Source organism: Anabrus simplex, chromosome X (assembly GCF_040414725.1).
Source record: "Anabrus simplex isolate iqAnaSimp1 chromosome X, ASM4041472v1, whole genome shotgun sequence".
NCBI lineage: Eukaryota > Metazoa > Arthropoda > Insecta > Orthoptera > Tettigoniidae > Anabrus > Anabrus simplex.
In genome coordinates this window covers 163,900,253-163,915,470 of record NC_090279.1, presented here as the reverse complement: position 1 = coordinate 163,915,470, position 15,218 = coordinate 163,900,253, and the positions used below count along the sequence as shown (strand labels likewise).

The window sequence follows — 15,218 nt, the reverse complement described above, 5'->3', positions numbered from 1 at the left end:
CGCCCCAGCATTAAGTGCTCGAGTTGGAAAGGCATGGTCTAAGAATTGGAGATGATGAAATGGATATTGTACACAACTTCCAGTATTTAGGTAGTGTTCTGTCATCAGACAATACCATACATCAAGAGATTAGTACCAGAATATAGAAAGCTTCCAAATTCTATCACGCTGTACGTCAAAATACTTTGGGATGAAACATTTCCGTTAGCTTCCAAGATCAGCTTGTACAAAATATATCTAGTACCTATATTGACATATAGCCTGGAAGCAGCAACACTTACTGGACCAACAAAGAGTCTTCTTCAGGCAACAGAAATTAAGTTCCTCCATTCTTGTCTAAGGAATGTGGATATCCGACAACAGCTTGGATTGGAAAGAAGGTTGCTGGAGACTCTACAAGTGAAGAGATTGCAATGGTATGGTCACATGAAAAGAATGAACCCTCACAGGACTCCTTGAACACACTTTGAACACAATGTTCATGGGAAGAGACCAAGAGGGAAGACCTTGTGATGTTTGGGAAAAACAGATAATGAAGGACCTTGAAATTAGAGATGAGAACTGGTGTCACATATATGAGCAGCATCTGTGGGTGGTGAGAACAAACTGGAGGAGGCTCGTACACAACCATACCCGGCTTGCTGGAGCAAAGAAATGGTGATCAAACCACCGTGTTTTCGTGACTTTTTTTAGAGTTTCTATGAACTATCAAATACATTGTGCAACTCATGATTTGGCTGATGACCTTAAAAAATAAGTCGAAACTAGTTCCAATAAATGTTTCTTCCGTAATGTAACCCACATTACTCGAGTTTGTTTTGAAAAGGTGGAAATACCGTATTTTACTCTTAAGTTTTAATTTAATTGTAAGCTATGTACATCCCGCGAACAATCGCACGGTTGGAAGGCGTGAGTATACTGTATGCCAATGAGTTAAGGTGCAATTTGCCCTGCGAAGTTCACAAATTCAAGGCCTTTGCCCCTTATCGCAGAACTACCCCCAACCTAGCTCCTGTAGTGAGGCCTCTTTGATATCACATTCAATGCCCAAGGGCTGACAAAGAACACTGTCAGGGTTGGGAAAAATCTCATCATACTAAGCGATAATAGCAAAAACTTGTGACATCTTTGAGGTATTTTTATACAAATTCAGAACAATGGGAATCGGGGCTTCCAATTTATGATGTGCAAAGCGAGAAACTGTCCCAATGATGAACACAACAAGATTTTACAGTAGCAAAAGAATGATCAGTTGAAGACTACATACAGGGTGGCGCACGAATAGTTGACACATTTGGAAAGCAAATATAAAATGCAACTTATGTACTATGTTGTTAAAATTTCGCTCACACCTTCCCTGTTTCGTAGATATATCTGTACACATGACACTGCTGCTTTGTCTCCAAATGTCTGCATTCCAGTGAGATTTCTGCCATGGCCGACTCTCCGTTCTGCAGCGCGCCAAAACAGTCATCCTTTATTGCGAATCAAAAAATTTCGAGCTGTATTTCAGATTAGGTGGGCACCAGCGAGGAACACCATCCTTCGCTTGCACAGAAACTTCGACGAACAAGACAGTGTGAAGGAAGAAAAGCGACCACGTGCACCAGCAATTCGGTCTCCTGAGGGTCGCCATACAGTGCAGCCCACACAAGTCAACACGGGGAGCTTCAAGAGGAAGTGGAATATCGTGTCATTCGGTTCAAGGAATGTTACACGGTGACCGTCAGTTGTACCCGTACAAAATGACTGTACTACACAAGCTCACAGATCTTCCCAGGCAGCAGAGATTGCAGTGCGCCTTATATACTCAAGATAAAGATGAAGTACTGTTAACACTTGTTTCTCTGATGAAGCCTATTTTCATCTCAATGGGGCAGTTAATAAACAAAATGTGTGGTTTTGGGCAAAAAAAAATAAAAAATAAAAATAATAAAAATAAAATAAATAAATTCACGAAGAAAACACGTATGGAGAAAAAGATAGGTTTTGGGTAGTTCTGTCAAGTCATGAGTAAATTGGACCATGTTTCTTCAGTCAGACAGACAATGCACAGCGATACATGGATGGACATGCTGGGGAATGAATTCGTGCCTCAAATTCTCGCTATCCCTATTCATACGCAGTGCTTTATGCAAGATGTTGCAACACCTCACACAGCTAACTATGTTCTTGAGTTTTTGAGGGAGTATTTGGTGATCGAGTAATGTCTCCTCGTTACCTACAGTACAACAATAATGGCGGATTCTCATGGCCTTCTTAAAGCCCTGATTTAAATCCTTGTGATTTATTTTCATGGGGCAATTTGAAAGAAAAACTCTTCGCTTCATGACCTCAAAGCCGCATGGAAATCCGTGCTTGGATTGTGCAGCTCTGCAGTGAAATTCATGAAGACCTGTGCCGCAAAGTCGCCAGAAACATGCGTACTTGTCTCGAAGAGGTTATCCGCCGAAGTGGAGGCCACATTGAACCTGTGATACAGTGAAATGTATTTCCAGGCTACAAGTTGCCTGTGTCTAAAATGTCATTATTGTTCTGTGAAAAATAAAGTTGTTATCTGAAATTAAATATGTCAACTATTCGTGCGCCACCCTGTAGTAAATAATTTCAACATTAGAGGTGACGAAAGAGAAGAGAGATGTCAGTTCCAGCTACAAACTGAGGCCTGTGAATAGCGCACCTTCCCACACTGACCTATCACTTCCAAACTTCACAGAGATGCTAACCTTCAGAAAAGGTTGTGATGGTATGAGCTGGGAAGGTTATGTTCAATGTGTGAAATAACATTCAGCCTGTGTAACACTTATTTTCTGTAGTAAAAGACACTGAGAAATTCTTGCAAATGCCCTTTGATGCATCCTTATTCTTCAGGTTTCTAGATTTCTCACGGTGTCAGCGGTCAACACGGCTTTGGTGTATAACTGAAAATTCATACTTGCACATTACACAAAACATGTGGTTTGGTGAGATTTTCGATGGTCTGAGGCATGAAAATTTTTCAATGTACTGCTTTCAATAATGATATGCTGGAGATCATTTTTGTCCAAGGTCATTTAGCTGCTGAAGACGCACCTTTGTATAAGGGACAAATCTAAAGAATGGATTGTTTTTTGCCAGTGGTTTAATGTTGCAGTAACACATACAAGGATGAGAAAGAACTAGAATTGAGGGACACCAGCCTTGCCTGGTGAGAAAATGAAAAACCACAGAAAACAACTTTCAAGGCTGTAGATACTGGGAATCGAACCATATAGCCAACCTGCTCCGTGAATGAATATGTACAAATAGCTTGATCTAAATAAGAAATATATAAAACAACAAAAGGGCAATAAAGTTGCTCACCCAGGCAATGCCAGAGAATTGAGATTGACAGCAGCACTGGTATTGTTGTTGTCAAGAATGGGAAAGATAGGCCCAGAAGGTACGGACACAGGCTGCTGCTGTAAGAGTTGTCGCCTGCGCTCTTCCTCTTCTTCAGCTTCAGTCTTGGTAGTGCTTGTCGTCGCTCGGGTAGCAGCATTGCGCAGAGCTTCACCAACATTTCCTGCTGGAGGCTGCCATAAAACTAAAGCCATAGTAGGTTTCTCCCTGCAAAAAATTGGTCATATTCATTACACTTTCATGTTCTCAAGAGCACATACTGTGTACTGGACAGGTTTCGAGGGTGATTGTAAGGAAGGTATTACCTAACACAAGTTGGGCCTCAACTGAAATCAGACTACCCTTGACTCAATACAGTACATCAAATCTTTCTGCATGGAGTTTTGCATTCCCACTCACACCCAGGAACACCAAAACACACCTGAATGTTTAACAGTCACTGTCCACAACACTTCATATTTGTTTACCCAATCCATCCCATTTTAACTCCAATAGAGGCTGGTGCTCAGTTTCAGGGAAGTGCCCCATGTATCATTAAAAAAGGAGATTTTGTCTTGTTTACACTTCTCCTCCCTCCGATCCTGCCCAACACCATTAAGCTACACAATAATATGGACAACCAAGAGCGAAGGTTGCATAGTAACAAGATTGTAGGATCAATGTGATATTTTGTGTGCAACCAACAATGTATGTATCACCTAAATAAACTAACCTCACATTTATTTCTTAGCATATTCAAAGCGGATAACAAGCATGACACTGGTTTAGAATCACATGCAAATCACGCACCTAACACACGATAGGAAGAAGGCGAGTGAGGAAATGTGAATCACGGGTCTGCCACACTGAAATAACAGATTGCCACTGCCATTATGCCCCTTGCTTAAGTTTGAACTATTAGCCAATTCAGCCATAATCAGATCTGCACAAGCGTCTTCCGGTCACTACAGTTTTGGTAACATTCTGCAGGTTAATGACAGAATGACTCAAAATAATCACTGTAGCCTGCAGCAGAGTGTTTATTTTTTTGTTTTATGAATACTTTGCCCAAATGGCCAGCAATGTAGTTCCATCAACACCACGAAGCTAAAAAGAGGTTAGCTTTGACTGAAGAAAAACGGCCATGGCAAGTGTACTAAGATGAAAACATTCTGAATTTACTTACAGTTCCATGCAACAAATGTGCTCATGTTGGCAACCATGTCATCGTCACCAAATCACTGGACATGTGGCCACTGTCCACTTGTTACGTACAAGACATTCAATTCTTTCCAATGGTCTTCTGCCAAATTTTTCCACAGTAATTTCCTATCATATTCATGCTTTTATCAGTTTTTCAGCAGTTTACATTATACAGGGAACATCCTTTGAACTGGCCAATCTGGTGAATAACAGCTTCCAGTTTCCCATGGTCGCAAATGCCTGCGTTGCCTCTCATTCTGCCCTGCTTGTGGAGAAGATACAACTTGTTTCTCAATCGGCCATTTTTAGCCAGTTTATAAAGCTTCATATGTTTAGAAATATTGTTTAAAACATCTTCAATTAAAGTACAGTAATATCATCCCGACCTGAGCAGGTCAGTTATTAGGTAGACTACCGATCACTCTGATTGGGATGCATCAGCTGCGTTTGCCAGTGCCCCCCCCCCCAATCCGGTCAGTGCTGCACAGAATCTCTGAACAACGAATGTTGTTTGAAAGAGCAGCTGTAACTCTCCGCTGCGTATATCTGGACACAACAAACTAAGCCACTATGCCCCACTGAAATAAAATGCCCCTGAATATCAGATGTACCAGAACAAATTAAAAAATAATCTGTTTATACGTTAGGATAAGAAACTAATGCTCTGTTTTATAATCCACATTCAGCATTACTACATGAGGGAAAAGGAAACCCTTTGTTACAATTTAATAATGACTGTATGCTTCATAACATCCCCTTCCATTAGACTGCAGAACTGCAGTATATATGTCTGAAATTATCACTGAAACCTAAGTTTGAACATGCTACAACATAAGCTGCCACAAAATCGAAGACCAAAAACAAAATTATACAACAAATTATATGGAACATACAGGAATAATGAATTTAAGAAGCCACAATTTTAGTTGAACATTTCAATGAAGGGAAATGGAGACTAAGAAAATATAATATCTCATACAACAGCAAACAATCTTCTCAGTTCTGTCACAAAAAAGTGTGAACTCAAACGGTTAATTGAGAAATACTAACACAATTTGATATTGTAAAAACCAAAAACTATCTTAAAAAGAGAATTAAAGAAACAAGGATCTAATTTTATAATACTGAAGTTCACACTCAGAAATAATCACACATTACACAACATTTATTACAAAACTCTGCATTCTTTCACAGATTCATCACTTACAAAAGAACTACTCAATCTTTTGCACTGAAGCAGCAAACACTCGTCCTGTCACACCATACCACACCACACCTCAGAGACTACGCGGACGCACGTTCACTCCATGCCTGTGACAGGGCAAAATAAGAACACTTGTAAGTAGACCGTGAACAGAGAAAAGTTCAGGCTCCCTGCATTCAAAACAACGTGCTGTAAATTATAATGAAACATTATATTTCAGCATTTGAAAATAAACAGGCAAGTTCAACTTGTCAGTCACTCATACACTGCATAGTTATAATTAAATACATATCCTCATATTATCATACTTTGAAAATCAGAAGTGTTTTAAGAGTTATTTGTTGTGGAGTTTATTGCAACAAAAGGGGAGCTGCGTGTAAGATACAAAAATTGGCGGTTTGAAGACTGGTAGGGAAGAAACCTAAGAAGACTGATTTCCAGTTAGGGAATACAATACCGGAAGAGGTGGATCTTTTAACATACCTAGGAAGTGTATTCTCCTAGGATGGTAGTATTATAAATGAATCTGAATCAAAGTGCAGCTCCACTAATGTAGTGAGCTAGCAGTTGCAATCAATAGTATTCTGCAAGAATTCAGACAAAACGGGAATGAAAGCTGGGTGGACTGAGCATAAGTAAGAATTAACAGACATGAACATAGCAAGAATGACAGCTGGTACAAACAGGCGGCAGGATGGTACTTGGACCGATGAGAAGTTCTAAGTTAGGAATAAAGCCCGTGGATAAGTTGTGCGTATACCAGCTTCAGTGGAGGGGTCAAGCGTTATGAATGGAGGAGGATGGGTTAACTAGGAAAATAATGGACTAGGCCATGGAGGGTAAGAGGGGTAGAGGTAGACAAAGGCGACAATGGTTAGACTTGGATGCTAATGATTTAATGATAAGAGGTGTGGAGCTGAATGAGGCCACAGAGCTACATACAAACTAAATACAGAACGGCGTGACGGTCTTAAAGACATATGTACGTTTTTTCCCTAGAGCTTTTAATATCGCACTGACACATCACAGGTTTTCAGCAACACAAGAATGGGAAATGACTAGCATGGGGAAGATAACAACCGAGGCCTAACCAGCTTGGGCTGAAAATGGGGCAACCACAGAAAACCATCTTCAGGGCTGCCGATAAGACTGATTCAAGCCAACCATCTCACAAATGCAAGCTCACAGCAAGGCGACCCTAACTGCAGGGCAAACTCGCATGATAGTACGTACGGATGTAAGCTGCAATTGGCTACGGTAATAATCCACGTAAGCTGATATTTTCGTAACACTACCGAAGAAACCACCTCCCCTATCTACATTGAACTGCCCCCAATACTTGATCCATACCAACCCCTCTTATGAAATACAACTCTGCATACCATTGGAGGGGAACGGGGGTGGGTGGGAAGAGAGAGATGATTTTATAAAGCCTTTCACAGCTTCATCAACCAATCATCATAGATCTTCATTTAAGGCTGTCGCCCAAGTGGTAGATTCCCTACCTATTTCTTTAGTCTTCTCTTACATAATTTTAAAAGGAACTTGGAAATCTATCGGACATTTCCCTTCACTGAGCCAACCATTTCCAAGAGTTGCTGACAGGAGGAAGATTATACAGTAACTCATACTGGTTTGAACACTTCATCATCAATCTGTACTGACAACATGGAAAGATACAATTTTTAGCTTCAATGTGAAGATGGCACCTGATATTAGAAGGAAGTTGAAGTAATTAAATTTAAATATATAACCAGTCAATAATTTACAATATCATACGTTAAAAATACAATGATGAAACACATACTGTTACATGTAGAGAATTAAAATGAATACTTCTTATTCACAGAACCTTACAAAACAGATTTCAATTAACAAGTTGCTACCCAGAATCTATGCGAAGACAACTCCTGGTATTGACGAAGGAACTTGTTCACAAAAATACAAATACATCAAAATCTTCCAAGTACAGTAGAAGTCTGTCATAGCGAGAATTCACAATAGCAGAAAATTTACTCGTTATAGCAGATTGTCGTTACATCCGATTTTTGTATAAAATTGCAAGTAACAAGTAACTAATCTCATTTTGTTCTGTATTGAAGATACAATAAGTAAAATTCTTTCAAGAATAAAATTACTGTATTGAATAGATGGACACAGTCATTTTATTCTTGAAAGAATTTTATGTTTTGTATAAAAGTCGGAAAAACACCCATGCACATTAAAATCGGTATGAAACGGCAATCAGTTTGTTCAAAACTTACGTTTCCGCGGACGATATCCACACTACAGCTTACTTGTTATTTTTCAAAATCCGATACTACGTGAAAGTGTATGTTTAATTTCATTCTAAAGAAATTACAGTACTGTATTTCTGTGAATCCAAGACGAAACCCATGTTTTCCTTCAAAAATTTATATCCAACTCAAAAAGTGCTTTGTAAAATCATATGAATGCCTTTGTTGTAGAGTACACATTTTTAGACGCCGAACATTAGCTTTCGTTATGCCGCATTTTTTTTTTTCATCTGCACAATTATTTTTTTATTTCCGCAGGTTTAATGACCATTAACTTAAAATTGGCATCGTAATACCGAAGAGAACCCGTTGAAAATATGCCGGCAATATCTATTCCATGCATCTCTACAATACGGTGATCTGTCAGGAAAACATTCTTGCTGTCTATAAAACTGTTACGATCCTTTTACTCAGCGTCACATATAACGGGCTACCACTATACGCACGTCTCGCTTGCCGGGTTCGGCGAACTTCAGCGGCTGGTTATGTATAGGCCTAATCGTGGGCGTTGAAGGTCAACGAAAGACTTTATTGCTCCACGGCATGGCCATTCCACCCTTGCGTTTATCGTGCACATACCTCACAATTTCATTTTCAACTTCTTTAAAGCGTCCTTGTTGTGGACCCCTGAATTCATTTTTTGTACAGTACTGGTACACATTTTTTAAAGCTATCTCTGTCTTCACGTCAACGCCAAATATTGGCTTTACTTAGGCCTGTGCCATATTTTCTTGTGGCTGCACAATTATTCTACATTTCCAAGTGTTTAATAACCATTAACTTAAAACTGGCATCATAATATCGTCGAGAACCCGTTGAAAATTTGCTGGCAATACCTGTTCCACGTACCTTTACGACTAACCATCACGAAAATATTCCTGCTGTCTATAAAACTTAATTTTACTAAGAGTCAGGTACAGTAGACACGTTATAACTCTGTCACTGAGTAGTCGTGGCCTTTCTAAGAATTCGAAGGCTCGCGTGTTTTGATGCCATTCTGTGGATCTGAGAAACGTTTTTGTAGAAGCTAATAGAATATCATTCTCTCTTTACATTTCCCAAGATCCAGTGACGTTACACACAGGCACTGAACAACCGGTTGTCACGGATAGCGATGTATAATAAAGAGGCGGTCGTTTACTGTCAACGAATTTTGTGTGTGCGTGCGCGTGTGAAAAGAAGCAGCGTGGTTTCCATGGCACTTGCCAGTGGTTTTCATTAGTTAGGCCGCGAATGCAAGACAACCCTTGATTTTTCGAATGAGATTCTGAGGGGAAAAACATCGTCTTGGATTCGGAGAAATACGGTATCACTTCAGAGTTTTCTTCTTCAAATGGCGTCATCTAACCTTGCCATATATGTGCCACGCAAACATATTTGAAATGCATGTAGGGAAATAAGTTATCCTCGCTAAAAGTTTACATGTGAATAGCCTTTCCGAAATTCAACTAGACGCGAGAAAATATGAACTAACAACTGCTATCGGCTACGTTATTTACGCATTAATTACAAAAATTGTTACCCTCTTTCATTTCGAATTTTCTTTGGAGAACAGCAGTCGTTGGGTATTAGTAATAGACTCCATCGCCTTCGAATGTCGACGAGAGAGCTCGCAAATGCACATAGTGAGAAAACTATACCGTAAGGTACCAAAGATGATCGATCGCATTTTGTGGCAAACGTTTCAGTTTCCTTATTCAACAGAGTCACCTATTCTAACTTAACCGTACTATACATGATGAAAACATACTTCAAACGCCAGTAGAAAAATTATAACCTTCTCGCTATACATTTCCGTAATTTAACCAGACGCGAGAAAATATAAACTAACCTTTGAAATCAATTATGCACTCTTGCCATATCTCGAGGTGTATCCCATTTTTACTTAATTGCAGTATTTAGCATTAAAATTAAGCGATCGTTTAGTCAGCCTTTATTTTTAACAAGTTAAGAACTGTAATCAGACATTTTATTTATGCATTTATTACAAAAATATGTTCTCTTTCATTCTGAATTTTCTTTACGGAACAGCAGTCGATGGCTATTAATAATAGACTCCGACATTGCCTTCGAATTCACAACTAAGTATTTATTTTCCACCTAGCCGATACATTGTATCATTGTATTGACTAGGTGGAAAATAAATAAATACTTAGTTGTGAATCTATTGAAGTGCGATACAGACCATGAATTACATAAAATCAGCTTTATGGTCCGTATCGCACTTCAATAGATTCACAATTAAGTATTTATTTTCCACCTAGTCGATACAATGATTGCTTAAGGCAATTTTTAATGGTCAAAAGTGGTACATGTTTCGTATATTATCAACATCTTCAGCCACATAACACTGTTTAGATGAAAAATGTATAAAATTGACAAAGTAATGCTTTAGAGGAAGTGTTGAAGATGTTGATAATATACGAAACATGTACCACTTTTGACCATTAAAAATTGCCTTGAGCAATCATTGTATCGACTAGGTGGAAAATAAATACTTAATTGTGAACAGACCATGAAGGTAATTTTATGTAATCGCCTTCGACTGACGACGAGAGAACTCGCTAGTGGACATAGCGAGGAAACTATACCGAAGATAAACGACTGCATGCAACATAATCGTTGGGGTGCATGACTATCAGCAATGGCAAAAATCGCACGCGCTTAATCGCTCGTAATAACGGATGCATCAGTGAGAGGGCTCTTGCTGTAACCTAAGCATAATACGCAGTTTCATATAGGTAATTTGAAGGGACAGGAAAACATTCTCAGTATATTGGAGTTCTCGTTATATGCCGTACTCGCAAGAGCGGACTTCTACTGTAGTTGTCCTGGGCTTGAATACAGAGATTTTCTCAATTTCAGAAGCATTCACAGAAGTCTTCCAGTTTTGGCATGTTCAGTGCCTCCTGTTATTCCATTTGGATCTCTTCAATGGAGTCAAAATGCTGCCCTTTCAATTTTCATTTTAGGGAAGAGGGAGAAGTTGCAAGGGGACAGATGAGGTGAGTATACCGAATGGTTGGGATGTGCATTACCGTGCAGTTTTTTTTTCTTTTCTTTTTTCCAGCAAGACCCTCACAATGAGCAAGGTGTGTGCAAGCACATTGTAATGATGCAGTAACCAATCCTCCTTGTGCCACATATTAGGCTGCTTATGCCTCTACTCCTCCCTCAGTCGCGTCAAAACGTTTTTGAAAATTCATGCACTTTTGTGATCGGTCAAGTTGTTGTGCATGACAATGGACGACCACATTGCAAATTCCTGGCATTCTTCAAAAAGCCTGAACCACTCAAATCTCTTTACTTGCCTGACAGCTGGTCATGGGTTTCATACAGTTTTGTTGAGCCTGAAGCAAACTTTAATGCAAACACATTATTCCTTAACATTAGCCATTTCGAAATTTGTTGAAGAACAAGAATGCAGTGAAATGAGAAGCACTGAAATTCTGAAACGTGCATTTATTTCAACATAAAAGCAATTTAAATACAGTAGAACCTAGATAATTCGAAATCGGTTAATTCAAAATCCCACGTAATTCGAAGAAGCTCTCGTTCCCGGAAATATGAGATACAGTTTTGCATGTTATTTCAATGGTTTAATTCGAAATACGAATAATTCGTAATTCGAAGTACAATGTCGGTCCCATTACCGAAAAACAGACTTTTAATTCGAAACTGCTTTTACATTTTAAAACAATAGTATGTTACAGGGCAATTTCAACTCGAAATTTATCTGCGTCATAATAGAACGCGTGTTCCGGAACGTGGAGGGGTAGCTTTCCGCACTTACACTCACTTCGGTGGGTCTACAGTGCGTTTCATGATTGCCAAGTTGAATGAAATCAGAATTATTTTGCATTCAACCTTTTAAAGGAATGCCGTAATATCACGCAACAGGCAGTGTGCGGGAAAACAGAATGCGCGAACGCTGGCGATGCCGACAGTTGACGAAAAATCATGGCTCATATAATAAATTCGTAGGCACCGAACAATACTGTAATTGCCAATGAAACTGCATTGCTTTATTTTAATGCGAGCCCAAACGGTCTTATGATTTTTAAAGGAGAAAGTGTCAGCCGGGGAATCGTACAAGGGTTGGGGATGGGGGTCATATTGTAGTGCGTTGCAATTGCAATGCACATGGAAGCGAGAAACTTTATCCCCTCGTCATAGAAAAGTTCTACAATATTTTAAGGGCGTCGGGCACTTTCCATGCCAGTACAAAGCATCTGAAAATGCAAAGAGTACAGAGATCCAAAAAATAATGCATTTGCACAGGGGAACCAGCATAATTTATCCTCGTCTTTGAATTGTGTGATTTTTTTTCATTCGTTGCGTGAGGTTATGTTCGTCAGTGATTTATCCAAGTGCATTATTTGAATATTGTAAATGCACCTTGTTGGATACATTTTGGAAATAGTTTTTCCATGGCATTGGAAAGGTTTAAACTGTGCATGTATTAATGGGTCTTAGAATACTTTGTGACGCGGCAAGTGTTTACATTTCTGAAGTACGAGAGACGTGCCATGGCGGGAAATCGTACAAGGATAGAGTCACAGGAAAGTTTGATTTTAAGGGCATCGGGTACTTTCTGTGTAAATACAAGGCATCTAAAATGCATACAGTATAGTACTCCAATGAATAAAGCACTTGCACATGGGAGCCAGCATAGATTTCTCCTCGTCTCTGAATCGTGCTTATTTATTTTTTATTTTTTTTCTTTCTTTCGTTGCGTGAGGTTTTATTTGCCAGTGAGATATGCAAGTGTATTATTTGAATACTGTAAATGCACCTTTTTGGATACATTTTGGAAACAGTTCTTTTTTCATGGCATTTGAAAGTTGTACACTGTGAATCAAGGTTAACTGCATGCAGTAACGGGCCTTAGAATATTTCGTAACGCGGCAAGGGTTGGTACTTCTGAATTGCAAATTGGCGGTTAATTCGAAATCACGTAATTCGAAGTCCGATTTTTGAGTCCCAACGACTTCGAATTAACGAGGTTTTACTGTACATCAAGAGATACCTATTGTCAGAACTTGGAACTTATTTGTTCATGAAGGATACTAAAATTCACAGAAATTCTGGGTACCACCTTTTATCTGCTTAAAGAGAAGAACTTTTCTATAGATTATACGAAATGTTTTCAAGAGATTTCATAGTTCTTCATTACTGCAAGAATGAAAGCCAAAGGTTCTGACTCTCGTGAATTAGTTACACAAAATGGAAGACATATTCACTTACAAAGCCTCTGCAAGAGGAGAAACATATATGGATAATGAATAACAGAAATTACACTTGATTTTTAGTCCTACTTGTTGTGCATGACAATGGACGACCACATTGCAGATTCCTGGCCTTCTTCAAAAAAGCTGAACCACTCAAATCTCTTTACTTGCCTGACAGCTGGTCATGGGTTTCATACGGTTTTGTTGAGCCTGAAGCAAACAACTACAGGAAGAACAAGATGGATTCAGAGAACACCGATCAACTACCGATCTCATATTTGCACTTAGAATACTGTTAGAAAAGCATTGGGAGAAGGGCAAAGACTAGTGTTTTCGGATCTCAAAAAAGCAAGGAAGACTATATGGGAATGCTTAAGAAAGAAAAATGTACCCAAAGAGCTTACCCAGAAAGTTAAAAGGCTTTACGAAGACTGCTGCAGTTGCGTACAGATAGGAAACTGTAATTCTGATTCGTTCCAAACCACTAAAGGAGTGCAACAAGGCAGTAGTACCCTTTCACCCTTATTTTTTGTCACTGTCCTGGATGAAGTCATGAAAGAAATTAAGCAGAAGAACAATATGGACATCAATGCATTTGCAGATGATGTAGTAATTTGGGGAAATACAGAGAAGGAAGTCCAAGATAGGCTGAACACCTGGAATGAACATTTGAAAGCACACGGATTAACAATAAATAAATTGAAAACTGTTACTATGTCAACAGACAGAAGAAGAAAGGAAAAATAATGCTGGAAGGTACACAGCTGGAAACAGTAGACCAATATAAATATCTTGGTGCATCATTTCAAGTGATAACAGAATACAGCACAAGATTAACAAACGCATTCAAAAATCAGCTCAGTTTTACCATCAAGTTCGGAACCTCCTCTGGAATGAACAAGTTCCCTTAAGATCAAAGCAGATTCTATTCCAATCATACTTCACCCTCATAATAACATATGACCTAGAAACCTACACAACAACCCAACAAGTGGATAGCAAACTACAAGACGCAGAAATGAAGTTCCTACGAACTATGGTACAGAAGACAAAAAGGGACAGGGTAAGGAATGAAAGAATAAGGGAGGAAGCTGGTGTGTACCCATCCCCGAATGAAAAAGTGACAAGGGCTCGTTTGAAATGGTTTGGCCATGTCAAACAAATGGACAATAGGACAGCAAAACAATGGCTACACACAGTTGTGGCCGGAAAACAACCGGTAGGAAGACCTAGGAAGAGATGGCTGGACCAAGTGAAAGAGGACATAGGAACAAGAGGAGTCAGCTGGGATGTCTTCTTGAGAGAAGAGTGGTACATGGACAGACAGAAGTGGAGAGTGCTCGTAAACCACACCCGGGCAACTGGAGTGGAAAACTGATGATGATGACTTGTTTAATGTCGCACTTACACACTGAATGTTTTACGGCAACAGAAAGATGGGAACGAGCTAGGTTTGGGAAGGTAGCAGCCATGGCTTTATTTGAGGCACAGCCCCAGCATCTGCCTGGCGTGAAAATGGGAAACCATGGAAAACCATCTTCAGGGTTGCCGATGGTGGGATTCAAACTAACTATCTCCCAAATGCAAGCTCATGGCCACACGACCCTAAACTGATACGGTACGATACTAATTAATACTTTATGGTTCCTCAACAAATGTTGAAGCTCACCCGGCTAATACAGCTCGGAAGCAAAAATTAGCTTGTTGGAGGATGTGAAGAAATAAATGTAGAAGAACTGGATTTGATGATGAGAGATCCAACCTAATTGAAGACTTGGGAGATTGTCCTGGTCCTTTTGTGTTTTCTGACTGTTTCTCCATATTCCCACACCCACCTCTCCTTGTGTTTTTCCCATTGAACATTCCTCTCCATGTTCCTATCTATCTATACATGTGTTGTACATACTGGTTCCTTTCTGTTAC

General features: G+C 39.4%; 1 protein-coding gene across 3 annotated transcripts in view; it reads right to left on the bottom strand.

Annotated features, from left to right (window-relative positions):
* The window catches only part of LOC136886446 (uncharacterized), an 89,233-nt gene that overhangs the window by 27,293 nt on the left and 46,722 nt on the right, over nt 1-15,218 (bottom strand). For all 3 annotated transcript variants that reach the window (XM_067159225.2, XM_067159227.2, XM_067159226.2), the window contains exon 5: nt 3,343-3,588. In XM_067159225.2, the coding sequence (XP_067015326.1) occupies nt 3,343-3,588 (246 nt within the window). The remainder of the gene's footprint in view (nt 1-3,342; nt 3,589-15,218) is intronic.